The following is a 17,028-nucleotide window of genomic DNA, read 5'->3' on the forward strand; positions in this document are numbered from 1 at the left end:
AGGTCTGCCTTCAAAACATGGATCCAGAATGTCCCTCAGACATGCCAATTACTGACTCTTGAGAACATCCCTAAGTAATGGTCACACCCCCATTTCAAAGGCAATATATGGGGCCATTATCTGAGCAAATACAATGCATGTCACTGAAAATCCATTGATGATGATGATGAATTCTGGTTACTGTTGACTGCAGGCAGATACGGGATGGTGAGTAAGGGGTAAAACATTAGCCTCTGAGCTCTGGGTTTTTCTCTGTAAACCGGTCAGGGTTTCAGAAGAGCTCAAGCAAAAAACAAAAAAAAAAAATCAGGAGATGAGTCTCAGGGAAGAGTTGGGGAAATAAGGAGGCAAGGAAAGAAGAAGAAATAACAACACTAAAAAAGCGTCCTTTTGGGGGAGGGGGAAGTCAGATGAAAAGATTTATAAAAGGGAAAAAATTAAGGATTTGAACAGTACCAGGAGCTTCTCTTTACAAACTGGCAAAAAGATGTCTGTGTGTAAAAGAGTTAATTCAGGTTTGAAAAAGTCCAAAAGTTACAGGGAAAGCTGAATTGCTTGATTATTTTGCAATGTTTGAGGAGAAACAGACAGGAAAACTGTGGAAAAAAAAGTGTAGTGCTTGAAATATTCTTGATCTGCTATGGGATGAGTGTGTTTGTATTTGAAGACACTATCATGTCAATACTATTTTAGTGTCCTGAATTTCATTGTTAAATGGAGTTAACTTGTATGACACTGAAACGTTTTGAGATCATCTTTAAGTAACTTCTGCTCATGTGATATGACACTTCTATATGCCTCCTTCCAGTAAAAAATGTAGAATTACAGAGATGGGCTGTATGTAGATCAAGATTTGATACTCTTCATTAATACAAGTACCCCTTTTTCAGTTTCAGCTCCTCTTTATTTCCATAAATTTGTGTAAGCATCATGTATTTGTATACTTACAGTGGAAAATTAGCGCTAGAAGCAGAACACATTTTGATTTGCAGAATGTGGATGGGTGGTATTTCCCTTACCTTGTTCCCCTGCTTTCTACTACCAAATGAGTGATTATCCCTTGCTCGTGTGTGCCATCGCTGACCCCGGGGAGCAGAGCCAGCCTTCTTCCGTGGTCAGAGGAGGCCCCTGCAGCGGGTGTGTTAGGGGAGCTGCAGCCGGGGTGCTGCCCTCCTCGCAGGCTGGTGACGGGAACCTTGGCAAATATCCTCCCAACAGAGAATTTCAGAAGGGAACTGAGGCCGTGGTATAAACCCATCCTCAGTATCAATGATGGGTTCTTTTATTTGATCATGTTATGAAATAGAGGCAGTGGAAAAAGAGATTAGTTTTCTTGGTCTTGATTCAGAATACCATTAGCTGCTTCCCGCCAACCTTTTCTGTAGTATTCACTCAGCTTTGACCGTGTTCCCCAGGGTGGGATTTCTCCCTGTTTTATAATGAGGAACAGGACTTTCAGGTTTTCCTATGTGTTGCCACCAAAACTGATGCTACAGCTGGACTCAGCAGCAGCGATGGCAACACATAGTAATAACCATCCTACATGAGATTTGATTAACTGGTCTTCTGTTCAGTTCATATAATTCCTCAACAGCATGATCTGTTTTGCTGTTTTCACATAATCCATCATGAATTGTCTGAGTTAGGAAACTAGGTTCTTCTGTAGCAGATGGAGAGAGATGGCCTCCCCTATATTAAGAGTGGAGCTTCACTTTCTCCAGCTGCAGCTATGTCACTTCATTTATCTGTTTTTTATTTTAAACGTGGCTTGCTTTTTCAAGCGTGAGGAATTTGGGGAGCAGTAATGCTTCTATTAGAAGGGTTACCTTTCAGGCTGCTTTTAAGCGTAGGGAGGACTAAGTAGTAGTCACTGGCTGCAGACCTCCAGCTCTGGTGGTGAGGGAGGAGAGGAGTGGGTGTTTCGGCAGCGTGCACAGACTGTCTCCTCCTCCATCTGAGGAAGCTGCTGTTGTGGCTGCCAGAGGAAGCTTTTGGGCTTGCAGGGGACAGCTGTGGCACCCACACGGATCCCATCAGTGGTGGCAACAACAGGAATCAGAGACATATTCTCAGCACTCTTCTTCCCCAGGGAGTGCAGGAGAGCAAGTAGGAGTGGCTCTTTGGGGAGTCAAAATTGTTCCTAGGTCTTGTGGAAGAGAGTAGAGCTAGAGATTTGCACAGAGGCAGGGGAGGCTGTCTGTCTGTCTCCCTCCCCATGCATGAGAGGTACAGAAGTTCTGCACTCCCTCTTCCTCAGTCTATCAGTCCTTTGCTAATTGTCTTCTCCCACTTAAAACCTTTTGGTCCTTTCCTGCACTCCTCTTTTTTTCTCCACAGCCTATTGAAACCTTCCCTGCCTCCCCCTGAAACTTGCTCTGCCATTGCTGAATTGCATTTTACCACCCCACGAATGAGAACAAAATAAACTACTCTATCTCGATCATTTGGGCAGCAAAATGCAATTTGCTTGTGTTGCTGCAGATCTTTGAGCCAACTCTGGTCTGGACGCTTTTATCACTTAGCAATCTAATCTGCTGAATATCTCAAAACCTCTTGCAAAGAAAATGTTCTTTTAAGACAAAATAATAAAAAAAGTGAACTGTGCACTTATGCTTGCACAAACCCACAGTGATATATACATGTCCTCATATATCTCTATATGTATGTATGTACATGTATAATAAATAAAAAATACATATAACACTGTGAAAGTCCACGCCTAACTTGCTAATGTCAGCTACAGTTGATAGACAGCTAAGTCAGACTCTTTTTATAGTCCATTTCTAAAATGAAACCATAAATTTTAAAGCCAGGCTTCATCATTGCAGAGAAAAAAGCTTTTCCAGCCTATTGATGAAATATAACATTTGATAGGATTTATGAGGCCCAGATTCAGGAGGATCATTTGCAGAGCACTTAAAGCTCCTTTTTCCTGCCCTTTGCCTTCCCTCCTCCCAAATACACATACCAAAAAAAGCCATTAGTAATGAAAAATTATTAAGGAAGATTTTTCTTGATTCCATACAAATGTCAATTTGAGAGAGAGAAAGAGGAAGAAAACAGTTCCAGGAATTCTTACAGTAAAGAGAGGTCTAAGTAGAGCCAGTCTGGTTATATGAGAGAAATACTGACTTTTACTAATACACAGTGTGATTATTTGCTGTAATACAGTCATTTGTAATGTGTGTGTGTGTATATGTATGTTTAGTAGTACTAGATGGAGTTTATTTTTTATCACATTGAGATATTCACAAACCATCCACATAAAGTTAAAAATAAAAACGATACCCAGCTTCTTGGTATCTTGATAAAGTTTCCTTCTGGCTTGTATTACCAGAGTGATAATTTCAGAGGAAAAACATCTTCTGTAACTTGTGATCACAGTATCTGTCAAATGGTAGGAAATGAAGAAAACTGCCAGACAGTGTCAGATTTATTAACAGCTCTAAGAAAACCAAAATTAATGCATTTTCTCGTCTTTGATGGGTTGAAATGTCCATGTGCTGTACTTATCTTAATGGACAAGCGAAGGAAGTAGCACTCATCAATTAAGTCTCTCATTAAGCTGACTACAGCTTAACCTGGAGCACATGCAGGAGTACTATGTGCTTACCAGGCTGTACCTCAAAGGCGCTGTGGTGGTTTTTGTTCAGTGCTCATCCCATGGGTGCCAGGAGCAAACCAGCTTTATGCTGCCTTCAGGAACACGCAGCCAGCCGCTGGGCCAGGGAGTGTGCAGCCCTGTGGGGCAGGGAGGGGAACAGCCATACAAACCCCGACTGCGCTGGCTGTGCGAGGGGAGTTGCTGGCCTGACTTCCATTGGAAAACTGTATTTCCACCTGTTAATAACCAGTCTTCAACCATTTGGGTTGAAAATGCCTATGTAGGAGGTGTGCTAAAGCTGAAATCTTATGGAACATGATGACAGCTGTTTTGGGGGGGCCTGGAGGGAGAAGACAAGAGGTTATTTTGTCTCTGTAAAAAGTAAAAATAAGAAGCATATGATTCTTTCAATAAGAAGCTGTAGTCTTTCCATACGCTGGAATAGGAGCTTTATATTTAGGAAGGGAACACAGCCTAGTCTTATACCAGACTGTGCCTTTTGCCACCCCTTGAACGTTGACAATTTGACTAAGTTGTAAGATTTAGAGTACTTCCCACACAGATGATAGAAACTTGGCTGCTGACTTCACCAAAAGTGCTCGTCCTGAACTGCCAGAGCCTAGACATGTTTTTCCAGTAGTAGGTTCTCCTGGCTGCAGGAACCAGAGAGGTTCCTGGTGCAGGAATGAAGGATGAGGTGAATGGGGTGTGATCAGCGTCCCCTTGCCCTTACGCCCCACCTTCCAGGGGAAAGGGTGAGCTGATTTGAATGCAGAATCCTAAGAAATGCCATGGAGGGGCAGGACAAGAATAGGAACAGAGAGGAGGCAGAATTGCTGGAGCAGCTAGAGGATGGGGAGAACAAAGGAGGGGTGCTGGGCATGGGCAGAGTTGTGGACAAAAGTGGGTGCTTCAGAGTAGAGAGAAGTTTACTGCCACTGCAAGTTTAACACCCTGTTAGTGCATTAGATAGACATGAACACGCTCATTTGAACCAGCACAGAAAGGAAGAAGGGCTGTTGGGTGTGCCATGTCACCTGCAGCCTCATCATTACTGGCAGGCTGCTTTGTGAAATGCTTCTGAGAGATGGGTCTCAAGGAGTGCTGGAAGGAGGGATACTGACCTAGACACATCAGAGGAGGTGGTTTTGTACCCGAGCAGCCTGTGGGACAGATGTATTTGTATGGGTAGCCAATAAATGAGTGGAGGAAATCAGCATCCTTGGCTGAAAGGTATGAAGGGAAAGACTTCTGAACATCAGGATGAAAACAGGGAATGAAGGGAGCAAGACAAAAAGAGATGTGAAAGTATTTATAAGGCGTGTCTCTAAACATGGTAGTTGAAACCTTTTGAGAGTCATTCTGTAGAGACAGAGATGGACCTGAACCAGAACACTGGCTTTAGCATTTCTGAGACTTTCCAGCCAAATGCAGAGGTAGGCTTGCTCTTCCTCTTCCAGGTGAGGTACTCCAGGAAATTATTGTGTGTAGTTTGAAGATTCCATTACTTTGGTTTTTTCCATTTTACTTTAATATTTTTCAAAACAGTTACTGAAAAGGAGCAGTGCTTACCTGCAATCATAAACACCTGAATTTCATCCCTGACTTCTCCAAGTGGAACAGTGGGAGTTATTTCAGAGATGAGGTGGAGCTGCAGCCAGAAGGAGCTAGAAAAGCTGTGCATGTCTGGAAGTCCAGGAGCTTCCATTGCCTGCGAAATAAAAATGAATAAAGTTGTACTGCTAACTTTAGGCCCCTGAGTTCAGAAATATTTCTCCAAAATGCAGTTCAGCTTATAAAGTGTTTAACTCTGTTGATGTGGAGCTTGTAATGAAAGCTAGTTGAAGGAATGTGCACTCCCCAGTCTTTGCAAATGCGAACAAAACAACTGTGCTCCAAGGAGCCCAGCTGCGCGGGGGAGAGGTGCCCGAGGAGGGAGGCTGCTAGAAGGGTAGTCACGGTGGCCTCAAAGGCAGCAGAACTTTGCAAAATCCATCAAGCGCTTCAGCATCTGGCAGGGTTTCTGTTGAGCAATAACCACAAGCTAAATTTGCCATATATAATTCCTGAGAGAAGCTAGTGGTAACTGATGTTTTGACTTCTGAGCATGTTCCTGTGAAACTGCTCAGATCTCAGTTGTAGTTTGGAAATACTGTCCTATCAGAGAAATAAAGTCAATTTACCCTCAAAGTTGTCCCCATGGTAAGATTGTCATAAAATTTTTAGTCCTTTGCACTACCGCAGTGTAAAAAGTATAACCAAGCCTGTTTGTCTTGCACATCTGTTAAATGCTTTGTGTCATTTTAGTATATATTCAGAAGAAGTGAACTTTGGATCATTATATTGAAGTTAGGATGTTCCAAAGGGTGCGTATGGATTATACTCCCCTCTGTGAGAAGCCCCATGTGTTGTAAGAGTCATTCAAGCATGCTCAACGGTGCTTTAATTTTGCCATGCATTGCACTCACAGCTAGTAAAATGCATTAGAAATAATTTCATTTGTTGTCTTTGCTTTTATTTAGCTTGTAGTTGGAATGTTAAATGCTTTCCTTATAAGGCTTACATGCTTCACCTTGCATGTGCCAGTGGCTTAATAAGAACATCTGCTGTCTTTCTGTAGCAAATCTGATGACTTTTCTATGCACGTATATTTAGTTGTACATATAAATAGAATCCAGGCACTGTTAGATGCATATGAAAGTGTACGTCAGATTGAAATGGTAACATATGAGGTTTTCTGCAGTTCCATTTATGAAGTATCAAGTTAAAAACAAAGCTGTGAAGTAGCCAGAAAACTTTTTATTTCTGCAGCCAAAGGCATATGCTTGTACAGCCTAACCTAGTTAGGTCTCTGATATATTCTTAGAATGGTCAGTATTTCATGTGTTGTATCACTGTCTGCAAGTTGCTTTTTCATTATAGTTGGGCTTTTACGCAGCAGAATGTAGGAAAGCATTGCGCCAGATGTCTGGCCCCTTTCACCAATTTTGTTGCTGTCTACAGCAAAATTTGAGTTTTAGCTCTACAGTGCAAATTCCCTTTGAATCTTTGGATGCCCTTAAACAGTGTAGTACTGGAATATGTGTAAATGTCTACAAAGTATGGTGATTGGAGTGGCTGGTTTAAGAGGAGCTATAAAACAGTTCCAGCTGGAGTGCATTCTTGAGGTAAGCTCAAAATACACTCCAAATTGTCAGCACACTACTCAGGAAAAACACAAGAAACAAATCATCTTTAGTGTGCTTTGCTTCCTTTAATGCACATAAGGATAGTGTAAATGGAAGCCGGTCAATTTTCAACAGTTTGTGTAAAATTGTCCCTAGGTTTTGCTTCTGTATTTCAGCCTTTGTGAATAAATGCATCACACTGGGTTGTAAGTATACCTGTGCGTATTTCTGTGGACATAATGCCGTCTGTATTTCAATAAGTATTGTGTATCTGTCCATTAATATTTATATGGAACTGAGAGCTTTGGTTCTTGCAATTTTTAATAAACATTGATGGTGTTACTAGTTTATACAGAGTATTCAATATGCTCCATCAAAATGGCAGCTCTAATTAGGTTCCTTGAATTAGCTAATGGATTTTGAGAAAGATAGCTTACAAAGCTCTTACAGCTGTCCAAGATATTCCTGCCATGGCAGAAAGACAAAAGGCCGCTGGAAGCTACAGACTTTAAAGCTTTAGAAATGCAGCTGACAGTTAAAAAAGATAAATTACGTTTGTATTTTTTTTCCCGTAAAAGTCCTCATGCTGGATTAGTGTTATCATCGTGGTGACCATTCATTAAAACACCCAAAAAAGCCAACTTTATAGTAAGGATGCATTTTGGCTATGAGATCTGTGCTTTTCCCTGATGCTTTGCACATAGTATAATTGTTTGTTTGTGTCTTTTAAAATGTAAGCTATATCTGTAACAGGATTACAGACACTGAGTCATTTGTTTTTTGAGTTGATGTTGAGATTTCTACCTCATTTCTACCTAGGTCAGGTATTATAAAAACAAACCACATAGAGGATTAGTTGCTGCCACTCTGCCAGTGGCATAGATTTGCATGTGTGTAATGAAAAGCAGGATATAGTCTCTAGTGTGGCACTTGGAGAGGTAGTTTCTGGGAAAAAATGGATAGTTACTCCGGGCTTTGTAGTTTTCAACAAAATACATTTTAGAACATGGGCAGCAGCATCTACTGTGAGTGAATTCTTAGATCCTTGATTCTTCCCTCACAAGGGAGCGCAGAAATTAAGACTGCACTGAATTGTCAACTTCTCTCCCTCCTGCCTTTGCTTTGTGTGTGCTAAAGGGAATTCCTGAGAGACTCTTGAATGGCTAATTCATTGGAAGTCTGTAAAGTACTTATTATTTCAGCTTTAGCGATAAGTTTAATAAACTGCAGTGCAAAAAGCAATAGCCTGCAAGTGACAAAAAATAGCTGCCAGTTGCAGGCAGGTGTGATAGCCATTAAGAAATAGAACTATATTTCCACACAAGAGTTTAGCATTCAGAATTTGCTTTGTTGAATTGTTAAAGCTGCTGTAAATGGAGTTTGGAGGGCTGAAAATCTGCTCTGTGTTGATGTGACCTATCTGTTGTAAATATGCCAGCTGCTTTACATCAGTAAAGTAAAATACCCCCTCCCAAGCTGTGTTGTAATACAAAGTGCCAAAAAAGGCAACTTAAGTACTTTGCCGTGTAAATCCAGAAGAAATTACCTTGGAGAGAAGGCCTTCAATTATGCCTCACACATGACTTCTGCATGATGGATAAAAGGCATAATTGATATCATCTTTAGTGAAGAAACCAGAAACTGTTGCATTGTCTAGAGGCTACTGAAAATACCAGGAAAATCTGTTTTTCATTATTTTCATTGTGTATTGTTTATAGAGAGTTTGGTTGTTGTCAGCAGCCGAGTCCCTAATCTCCCTGCTTTCCTAGTCTTCTGGAGACACGTGCACATCTCGGATCAACAAGACAGCAGTAAAGTGGTCACATGCCAGAAACAGACATTGCCACTAACCAGCCTGAACTGTAAGGCGTCTTTTTTTAAAAATTGGTTAAAATCTGGTGATTGCCTTCCTTGATGAAGCACAATATATTGAGCAGAAAAAAGGAAAAAAAAAAAAAAAAAAAGTCTTTTCTTTGAAGTAAAGATGACAAGGTGGCTACATACAAGAAAATGTCCCCTTTTTTTCTTTGTCTCCTACTTGATTGCAAGTAACCTGTTTCTGTTAGAGTAGCACATACCATGTCTGCTGTTACGATGAAGTTAAACCTCAGTGTGCCAATTTTGTTTCTGTAAAGCTACAAATTAGGCTATATCTCCCATTATTTCTGGCCAGCTGTAGTCAACTATAAATTATAAAGGAGAGTAATGGAGATGAGAAGTGACCTGGATTGAAAAGATGATGCTCATCTGAATGTCTAGGCCATCTGCCATGACAAACAGGAAAAGGTGTTGTATGTCATGTGAAAAGAGAAGAATATAAAAGGATGCTTTATGCTGAGCCACTGAGAGATATTTTTTAAACAGTTTGGAAAAACTGAAAGTGATACAAAACTGTTGGTCTCAATCTTGAAATTGTTCTTTTGAGGCTTCTGTAGACACATTATGAGCTATTTGAGGAAAGAAAAGGTTAATGATACTGCTAAATCATATCATGCAAGGTTCTCTTTCCTTCTTTCTTCCTAATGAGTCTGTAGGAACCTAAGAATATCATCATCTCTCTTTCCACTAAGCTTCTAATGTCAAGAGGTCAGTAGTGATGTTACAGGGTCAATAAGACTCAATTTACATCCAGACAAATGGTAGTCATGTGCTGCCCTAGGAGCCTTTGACCTTTTGGACAGAAGTGGCTGTACTGCTTTTATGTTAGCCTAAAGAATTGAAAGGTGACAGCGTATGTTCAACTGAAGCACAGTTACGACTTTTTTAAATTTTGTGAAGCAGATTAAGACTCAGAGACTTTAGTATACAAGTTCAAATAAGCTCAAATAAGCGTAAATAGCTTTTTCAGTGTAGTTTGTTTTCCTGCAGTTTATTTATGATTCTTGACTTCATATGTATTTATATATGTATGGATACAGAAAAAACATATCCATCTAATGCTTCTCATGTCAGCCCATCTATACAGACCCTCTTGGGATAGTCCTGTATAAATGACACTGGTCTCAAAGTCTTCCTCCTGGTCACTTTGCCCAGGCTTCCAAATCAAGTGTCCTACTGGGGCCACTCTCCATTGAGAAAGAGAGTAATTGTATATACATAGGGTATATTCCTGCCCAGAGCAAGAAAGCAAGTGTTATGGAGACAAATAAAACCATTTTCATAGTTCCAGTAGTTAGAAAGACATCATTCTTAAGTTGGGTCCTCAGCGTGGGGTGTGTATAGCCAAAACCCAGGCTGGCTCTGGCTGAACGTCAGAGATGATTCCTGAGCCTGCAAGGCAGTATTGGTGGTGTCAACAAGGTAGTTCTGACAAGTCTTTCATCACAATATCATTAAGTTACTCAAGTGCATATGCAAACAACAAACGTTCGTTTCTTCCTAAACTCTCTTTCTCTTGGTGGTTGACAAAGACAAAAGCTGAAATATCGTAGAATTATGTTCTTATCATTGATTTTCCTTTTATCGCTTCCCACCGTTCTTTTTATTCCCTCTTACTATTGAGGTTGCAGAAATATCTTCATAAGCAGTGCAATACTTCAGGGTAGAAAGACAAGGGCTGAAACTGAGAGAGCAATGTGCTCAAAAAATAATTTTTTATATCTTCAAAATGAAAGCTTCATCCTACATGAAAGATACTCTTACATGCTCTGTTGGACTCCTGTATATTGTATAACTTTTCAGACCACTATGTTCCTTTCGGTATATAAAATAAATTTTGTTTTATAGCAGATCATGAATGGAAGATTGTCCATACTCTAGAGTTTGTGAATCATGTTTTGTCTTGGACTTGTTTGTTAATGGAAAATTCGCTAAAAGAATAATTTTTCTTTTCTTCCTTTTTTTTTTTCTTTTTTAAAACTTGGAAGCACCAGTTGTGTGTTCAGAGGCTGACAGTCAGCTGGGTGAAATCAGCATTTGAAAGAAGTGGCTGGCAAAAAAGCCCTGTGCAATATTAATGTGTTTAGGAAAACCACTGGAAACAAAATGTTTATTGCCTCTTTAAATGTATGTTTATATACAGCTTTAAGTGGTTCATCTTACTCTGTACATGCAACACTTGGTTTTAATTTTGTATTATCTAGAGAGCTGCAGAAAGAAGTCACTAATTTAAAAAATTACATTTTTAACCTGAATGATTGAAATCCAGATTAGCGACTCAGAGGAAGAGCAGAGGGGAGATTCTACTGTGCAAAACTTGAGCCATATGTATTAAATACTGATGATGATGTTTTGATCCTTTGAAAAAAATAACTTGTCTGTCATATTGGGTATATAATGTTATTGCTATGGTGCTTGTTCATCTGTCTCTTCAGAGATGATGGGATTAAATTTCACAGTCATATTTTACATAATGTTAGGGATAGCTTGAAGCTAAGTCTGTGCCAAATTATGGATTCGTTTTTGTTTTGGGATGCAGTTCCAACTGTATTGGTTGAGTGGCTGTTTTGTAGCAGGTCCCTTTACAGTCCCAGTAGGCAAGGTGGAACCTGTATAGTGCCTCTGACAGATTCAGGCACAAGGCAGAGGTTGGTGATTTCTGGTGGTTGTTTAGGTAGTTGGTAGTACAGCCCCAGCAGCGCAGGTTAGAATGATCACTCAGACTTTTTTTTATCTTTCTCCCAGGCCAGAAGAAAGCTTTGGTTTGTAAGGATTGTATCTAGCAAAACTACAGAATGGCTGACAGGAATGTGCTTTTTCCTCTTTTGAATGTTCATATAAGATGATTTATTATTTATATCTTTTCTGTTTCCCAAAAAAGTCCTTGCCGTGTATGCAGCTTATTCAAAGAACTGTTGAACTTCTTTTAAGATTGTTGGTGGCTTGAGATTTTGGACAGATTTTGTTACTGTTGTTTGAAATCAGCATCTTGAGTCTTCGCTAAACTCTGTAAAGTTTCTCAGAGATTTTTCTCCCACCTAGACCTTATTTTAAAGGTTCCCCCAAACCCTTCAGGTTCTGTCCCAGTATCAGCTGCTTCTGAATCTGTCTCCTTACATGTAGCACAATATTAGGAAAAATCATTCTGAAATCATTCACCAAATGCGGAGTAGACAGTTCTCTTACAGTCTTGTCATGACAACAGAGAAGTCCATGGGTAGATTAAATGTTAGAGCCTGGGAATACATGTTGGTGGAGGGGAATGGCTAATGTGTGGTTGTGCAGTTCTCTGGAGAATGTACAGAGCAGGGAGCCATGTCAGGGAATTGAGCTGTGTGCAGAATTGTAGATATGATGAGGACTATAATATTTATATCTCCTCAGGGAGGGAGCACTACATTAAATGTAAAACTACTGTAAAAGAAGTTTGTCTGCTGTACTGTCCAGGCTTGGTGAAAAGCTTCAGTAAGTCTCCTTAATATAAATTGATTTTGATTGGAGTATTGTTTTTATATTTCTTCTGTAAGCTCAGGTTCCTTTTCAGTATAAATAGTCATGCATCCAAAACATTTAAACTGGTATTCATCTGCTGTTTCCCTGTCTGAGAACTGCTATCTGATCAAACCAATATTTTTTAATTATGTATTTATACGCAGATGGAAGAATAGTTTACAGTCAATGTATGATCTTCTCTGCAAATCTTGGGAAATTGTGTTGTTTTTTTTTTAATATTGCCTTATCAGTTGCTTTTTTTTATTACTGATGACTTCATTCTGTTTGAATTCAATGCTTCAGTTTCTTTGGGGTAAACTAATAGATTATGTATGCGATATTTGCACAGTGCTGATTGAATTCATCTGGTGAGTTTGAATGTGGTTCGTATATTCACATAATTGTCAGGAGCCAACTTGAAATTCAGAACTGTTTCATGAGCATTGCACAGGGCATCATATTCATCTCACATTACTCAGGAGTGGGTAAAACTTTCATGGTAAGCTAGAATGCCGCTCTTTCAAAAGCCAGTGTCTTTTACATTTGTGCCTATAAACAGCAGTGGAGAAAAAAAAATAATACAATCTGTGAAGTATTAACAGTTTCATGAAAAAATTAAGCTGATGTACTGACCAACCCTCTTCCAACGTGTTCCCCCCGCCTTTCTAACAAATTCTGAATCTGCTGGCCATTTTTGACCAGACTTGACAGGTGATTCGATATTCAAAAGATACCAGATCACTGAGTTTCATGAAAATAAAGCAGCCTGCTGGAGAGGCCCAGACAAATGCCCTTGCTGCAGTGTGAGCTCAGTCCCATTGTCAGACACCAGAGAACCCACAGGAGAGAAGTGCAGGAAATCAGGCTTCACGGAGCTGCTTGTTTCCACAGAGATTATGCTTGTGTTTTCACACTAATCCAGATGGATAACTTTCCATGTGCTGCTATCTTTCATTTAAACGTTCCTACTCATTCTCATGGCTAGAGTTTGTACTTTAATATGGTGTGGCAGAGGTTTGCCAAAGAAAAAGCTGCCAGGCCCAGTCTTTTAATATATATAATCAGCTTGATCTCTGCAACACCTATTTCCACTTGCTGGCTAGATGGGTCTAAGCAGAAGGAAGTTCACCTGCAGAAGATCTGCAGCAAATGGAGCACAGGCTGGTGTTACTGCCTCTTACAATATATCAATCTCAGATTTCATTTTAAAATGAAACAAACAAACAAAAACCTGTATGGTATGGATTCAGCCAGAAGACCTGGAGGTGGAAGGTGGGTATGTGGCCATTAGACCACTGGTGGCAGGTGCTAATGCAGTTTTCAGAGCTGCAGGGAGCCAGGTCATCTGGAATCAAACTAGACCTGTTGCCTGTATTTCAGCCTTTCCCTCTCTTAGCTAGTGCTGCTTTGGGTAATGATGTTGGCAAAGCAACAGGGACAATACTTTGGGCCTTATCTGTATGTTAGCAGCCCTAATTAAATGCTTTATCTGTACTCACAAGTAAAGTCAGGGGATTTCACAGGTATTGTATTGCTCATGAGCTGTGGACCAAGCCTCACTGTTCTAAGTCATAGCTCCCATTAGCTAGTCTTCAATTCCAGTGTTTTGCAAACTGGAAATGGTTCTCCACTATTTGACAAGAATTCATTTGTGGAACAGAGGCATTTAGCTGTGGTGGGAATCAAGGGGAAAAAGGAATGTACTTTTTTTACCTCAATAGTCCACAGAGCTTGTGCAGGCTTTGTGCACTGTCTTGGCAGCTCATGAGAAAAATTTTGTATGCTCTGGAAGAGTTCAGTAAATCAGCCAGAAACCTCTGGGACTTCATAGAGTAGAGGGGCTAGATAATTTAGGATCCAGGGAAGGCAAGTAATTTAAGTGTTTGATTTTTCATGGAAACATACTGATGCTGCAAGTAAACATTTCCAATCCTGGCTGCATGTTCAGTTGTATTTGCACCCTATGTGGAATTTCCCATCGTTGGTAATTAATTTCCAACCAATCTAGTTTGCTATTAGATACTAGAAATGACTTATTATTGAGCTGATAGGTTTATGTCCAATCTTTTGTGTGTGCTTTCCAAATTCAGTTTGCTATACAAATCCTATAAAGGCCTCTTTAGATGGTGGTATACTCGTAGTGGAGTGCAGTGTGGCAAGATTCTCCACAGAGTCTGTGCTCATGTAAATAAATCTGTACCTCTATAGCCCATTGTTGGTGAGGCAGAGTTAAGGTTGCAGATTAAGAGAACAACTGATGATGTGCTGCAATAACAATGATCTGAGTTTAGGAGTGGCCACAAATAAATTCTATGACAATTCCCTGTCAATGCCAGTAAATGCTACTGAGCCATATTGTCAGTATTCACCCCAGTGCTGACTAGAGCTGGGCTGGAAATAGATGCAGGAAACTTTTAATTTATTTATTTTAAGTGTGGCTGTATTTTTTTTTTAATTCTTAGGCATTTTCAGGATTCTTTTTTTTTTTAATCCTTCCAGGTATAGCTTGAGCTTCCACAGTTGTACAAGTCCAGCTGTAAGGTTTTGGAAGGCTCACCAGGGTCAGAATCCACAGAGACAGGCATGTGTTGAACCTGATAAACTAAGGAACTCCACTAGCTTTACCACAGTAGCTTGTAGTTTATGCAGTTCAGCATACAACTGAGTCTTTGTGAATTACTAAATGGATTACTGTTTAATTACCACTTTAAAAAAAAATGGTGTCAAGATTTGATAGTGTGCTTTCCCATCTCTTGCCTCCCCTGTATTTTCATGGCTGATGTTTTAGTTCATTGTATAATTGGGAGGGGGAATGTTTCTTATGAGATAAAACTTATTTCTGTGCTTCTCTGTGAATACAGTTTATTCTTTACCTAGAACAAATGTAATTTTAGGGAAATTCCACATTTAGCATGGGAGCAAAAGGAAGCATTTTTTTGGCAGCTTACCATCATCATCATCATTATTATTATTAAAATATGATAGCCATTTATAGCTGTTCATAGGAATGTTAAAAGTTTCCTTGTGCTCCCCCATCTGTCTGCATCCATCTGTTGTCTCTTGTCTTGTACTGGAATTGTTACGTTCTTTGGACAGGGACAGCCTTTTTTAAAAATGGGAATCAAGTTCACAATTAGGAGTTTTATTAATACAAGAAAGGAAAAATAAGGGTGATGTGGGCCAGTAGGCGCTATGCAAGTCAAGGAGAACCAAAAATTCATAATGCATTTGCCTCAGGTGTGGCAGTTCTCTGTGTGTTCATATAGGTACCTGGTAAGTGTTAGATATGTGTGTACATATGAGTTTTATTTAGCACTTTTTTATTTTTCTCAGTGGCTGCGCAGGTGGTGGGAATGCTGATCGTATCCAGAAGTTACGGAAGGAGTACCATCAGGCCAGGCGCGAAGGCTTACCTTTTTATGAGGATGACGAAGTTAAAACACAGCTGTCTGATTACGACCAGCGTTGGGTAGGTCCACAATGTGATGCAAAGTGCTTTTGCAGTGTTCAGGGTTAGCAGAAGGTGCTGATTTGTTTGTGTTTCCCAGAAATCCTGTGTCAGCTTAACATGAATTTGGAGTGGGTTGTAGAAATGGAAAAATCCTTAGTGCCAGCCCACCAAAGAAAACATTAATAACATGAAAACTTGGGTAAAAATAACTTGTCTGTTCACTGTGTTTGATTTGGGCCCAGGTTTACTCTCTTTAGGCCCAAGATACACAGTCATTGCCAAACTTTGTCACATGTGGTAACATCAAGGCTTTTCAGCAGGATTTATGGTACTCTGGCAGTTCATCCAGTGATTCTCTGGGTTAACAAGAGCCTTAGAAGAGCAGACTCTCACTGTGCTTAGCTGCAAAGTGAGAGGGAGGATATAGAGGCATGTCTGCTCCAGCCTTTCCTTCTGCACACTGGATAGTAGCAATCTGGCCATGATACATCCTCAGTAACTTTCATAGAGTGAAAAATGGAATAATTTGCTCCTCCCCCATCAAAAGGTCTTAAAATATTCTATCAAAACTATAGAACTGGTACAGACATGCTGTATTCCCTGTTTTACATGTAGGAGTACACTACACAGAGACATATTATCTACCCCACTACTGAAGAGTGACCTATGGGAGAACCAGAGATTAAATCAACAGTGCTGGATTTTTGAATGTGTTAAATAAATGCAACAGCTATAGTCTGTAGGATCACAACTGTGGTACTGAAGTGCTCCACCTGAGCAGGTTTCAGAGTTGGACTCTGCCTCTTTAGAAGTAATTATAATCAACTGACATTCAAAAATGTAACTTTGATAAGATGCAATTTATGCTAAATTTTAAATTTTATTTTAAAGAGACATTTGTTAAATTTGTTAAAAAGAGAATTATGTTAAAATCTTAAGAATCTCAGTACACCTGAAGTCTGAACTAAGGTTGATTTTAATGTCCCCCAAATTATCAGTGTGAATGCTGAAGTTAAATCTTCACTGAACGGGGTTGTCGTCCAAAAAAATCATATGTGAGACTAGACTTTATTGCAGTCACAGAGAGACAGAGTTAAAAGGGGTGTTTTTACATAAATTATCATATATATTTGTTCATTAACCCAAAAAATATTGTTGTATGTATTATTCTGATTCAATTACCAGAAGTGTCACCTTCAGCAAAATAGTTCTTTCCTTAAGAGCAGTTAACTTTAGTCTACTGCCTTAGATTTTGTGACCCAAATTTGAGAATCTATGTAGCTGCCATTCTTCTTCTGAATAGCTTTTGTAAACTGAAATGAGAATATGTATCAAATGTGTCTTTCTGTTGAAATTGTATGGCATGCTAAGTGTCCTGGCAGAGGCCCCAGACTGTGTCACTGGTACCTCTTCAGCAGCCTAAGGATTTCTACTTC

At 39.7% G+C, this 17,028-nt stretch overlaps 1 protein-coding gene across 3 annotated transcripts in view; it reads left to right on the forward strand.

The window, feature by feature from the left end:
* Positions 1–17,028, forward strand: part of PARD3B (par-3 family cell polarity regulator beta) — a 432,753-nt gene that overhangs the window by 365,908 nt on the left and 49,817 nt on the right. For 2 of the 3 annotated variants that reach the window (XM_042783978.1, XM_042783979.1), the window contains one exon: positions 15,475–15,610. The exons of the other annotated variant lie outside the window; for it this stretch is intronic. In XM_042783978.1, the coding sequence (XP_042639912.1) occupies positions 15,475–15,610 (136 nt within the window). The remainder of the gene's footprint in view (positions 1–15,474; positions 15,611–17,028) is intronic. 3 annotated transcript variants of the gene reach the window in all.

The sequence above is a fragment of the Tyto alba genome, unplaced genomic scaffold (genome assembly GCF_018691265.1).
Source record: "Tyto alba isolate M040663 unplaced genomic scaffold, T.alba_DEE_v4.0 Super-Scaffold_7, whole genome shotgun sequence".
Lineage (NCBI taxonomy): Eukaryota > Metazoa > Chordata > Aves > Strigiformes > Tytonidae > Tyto > Tyto alba.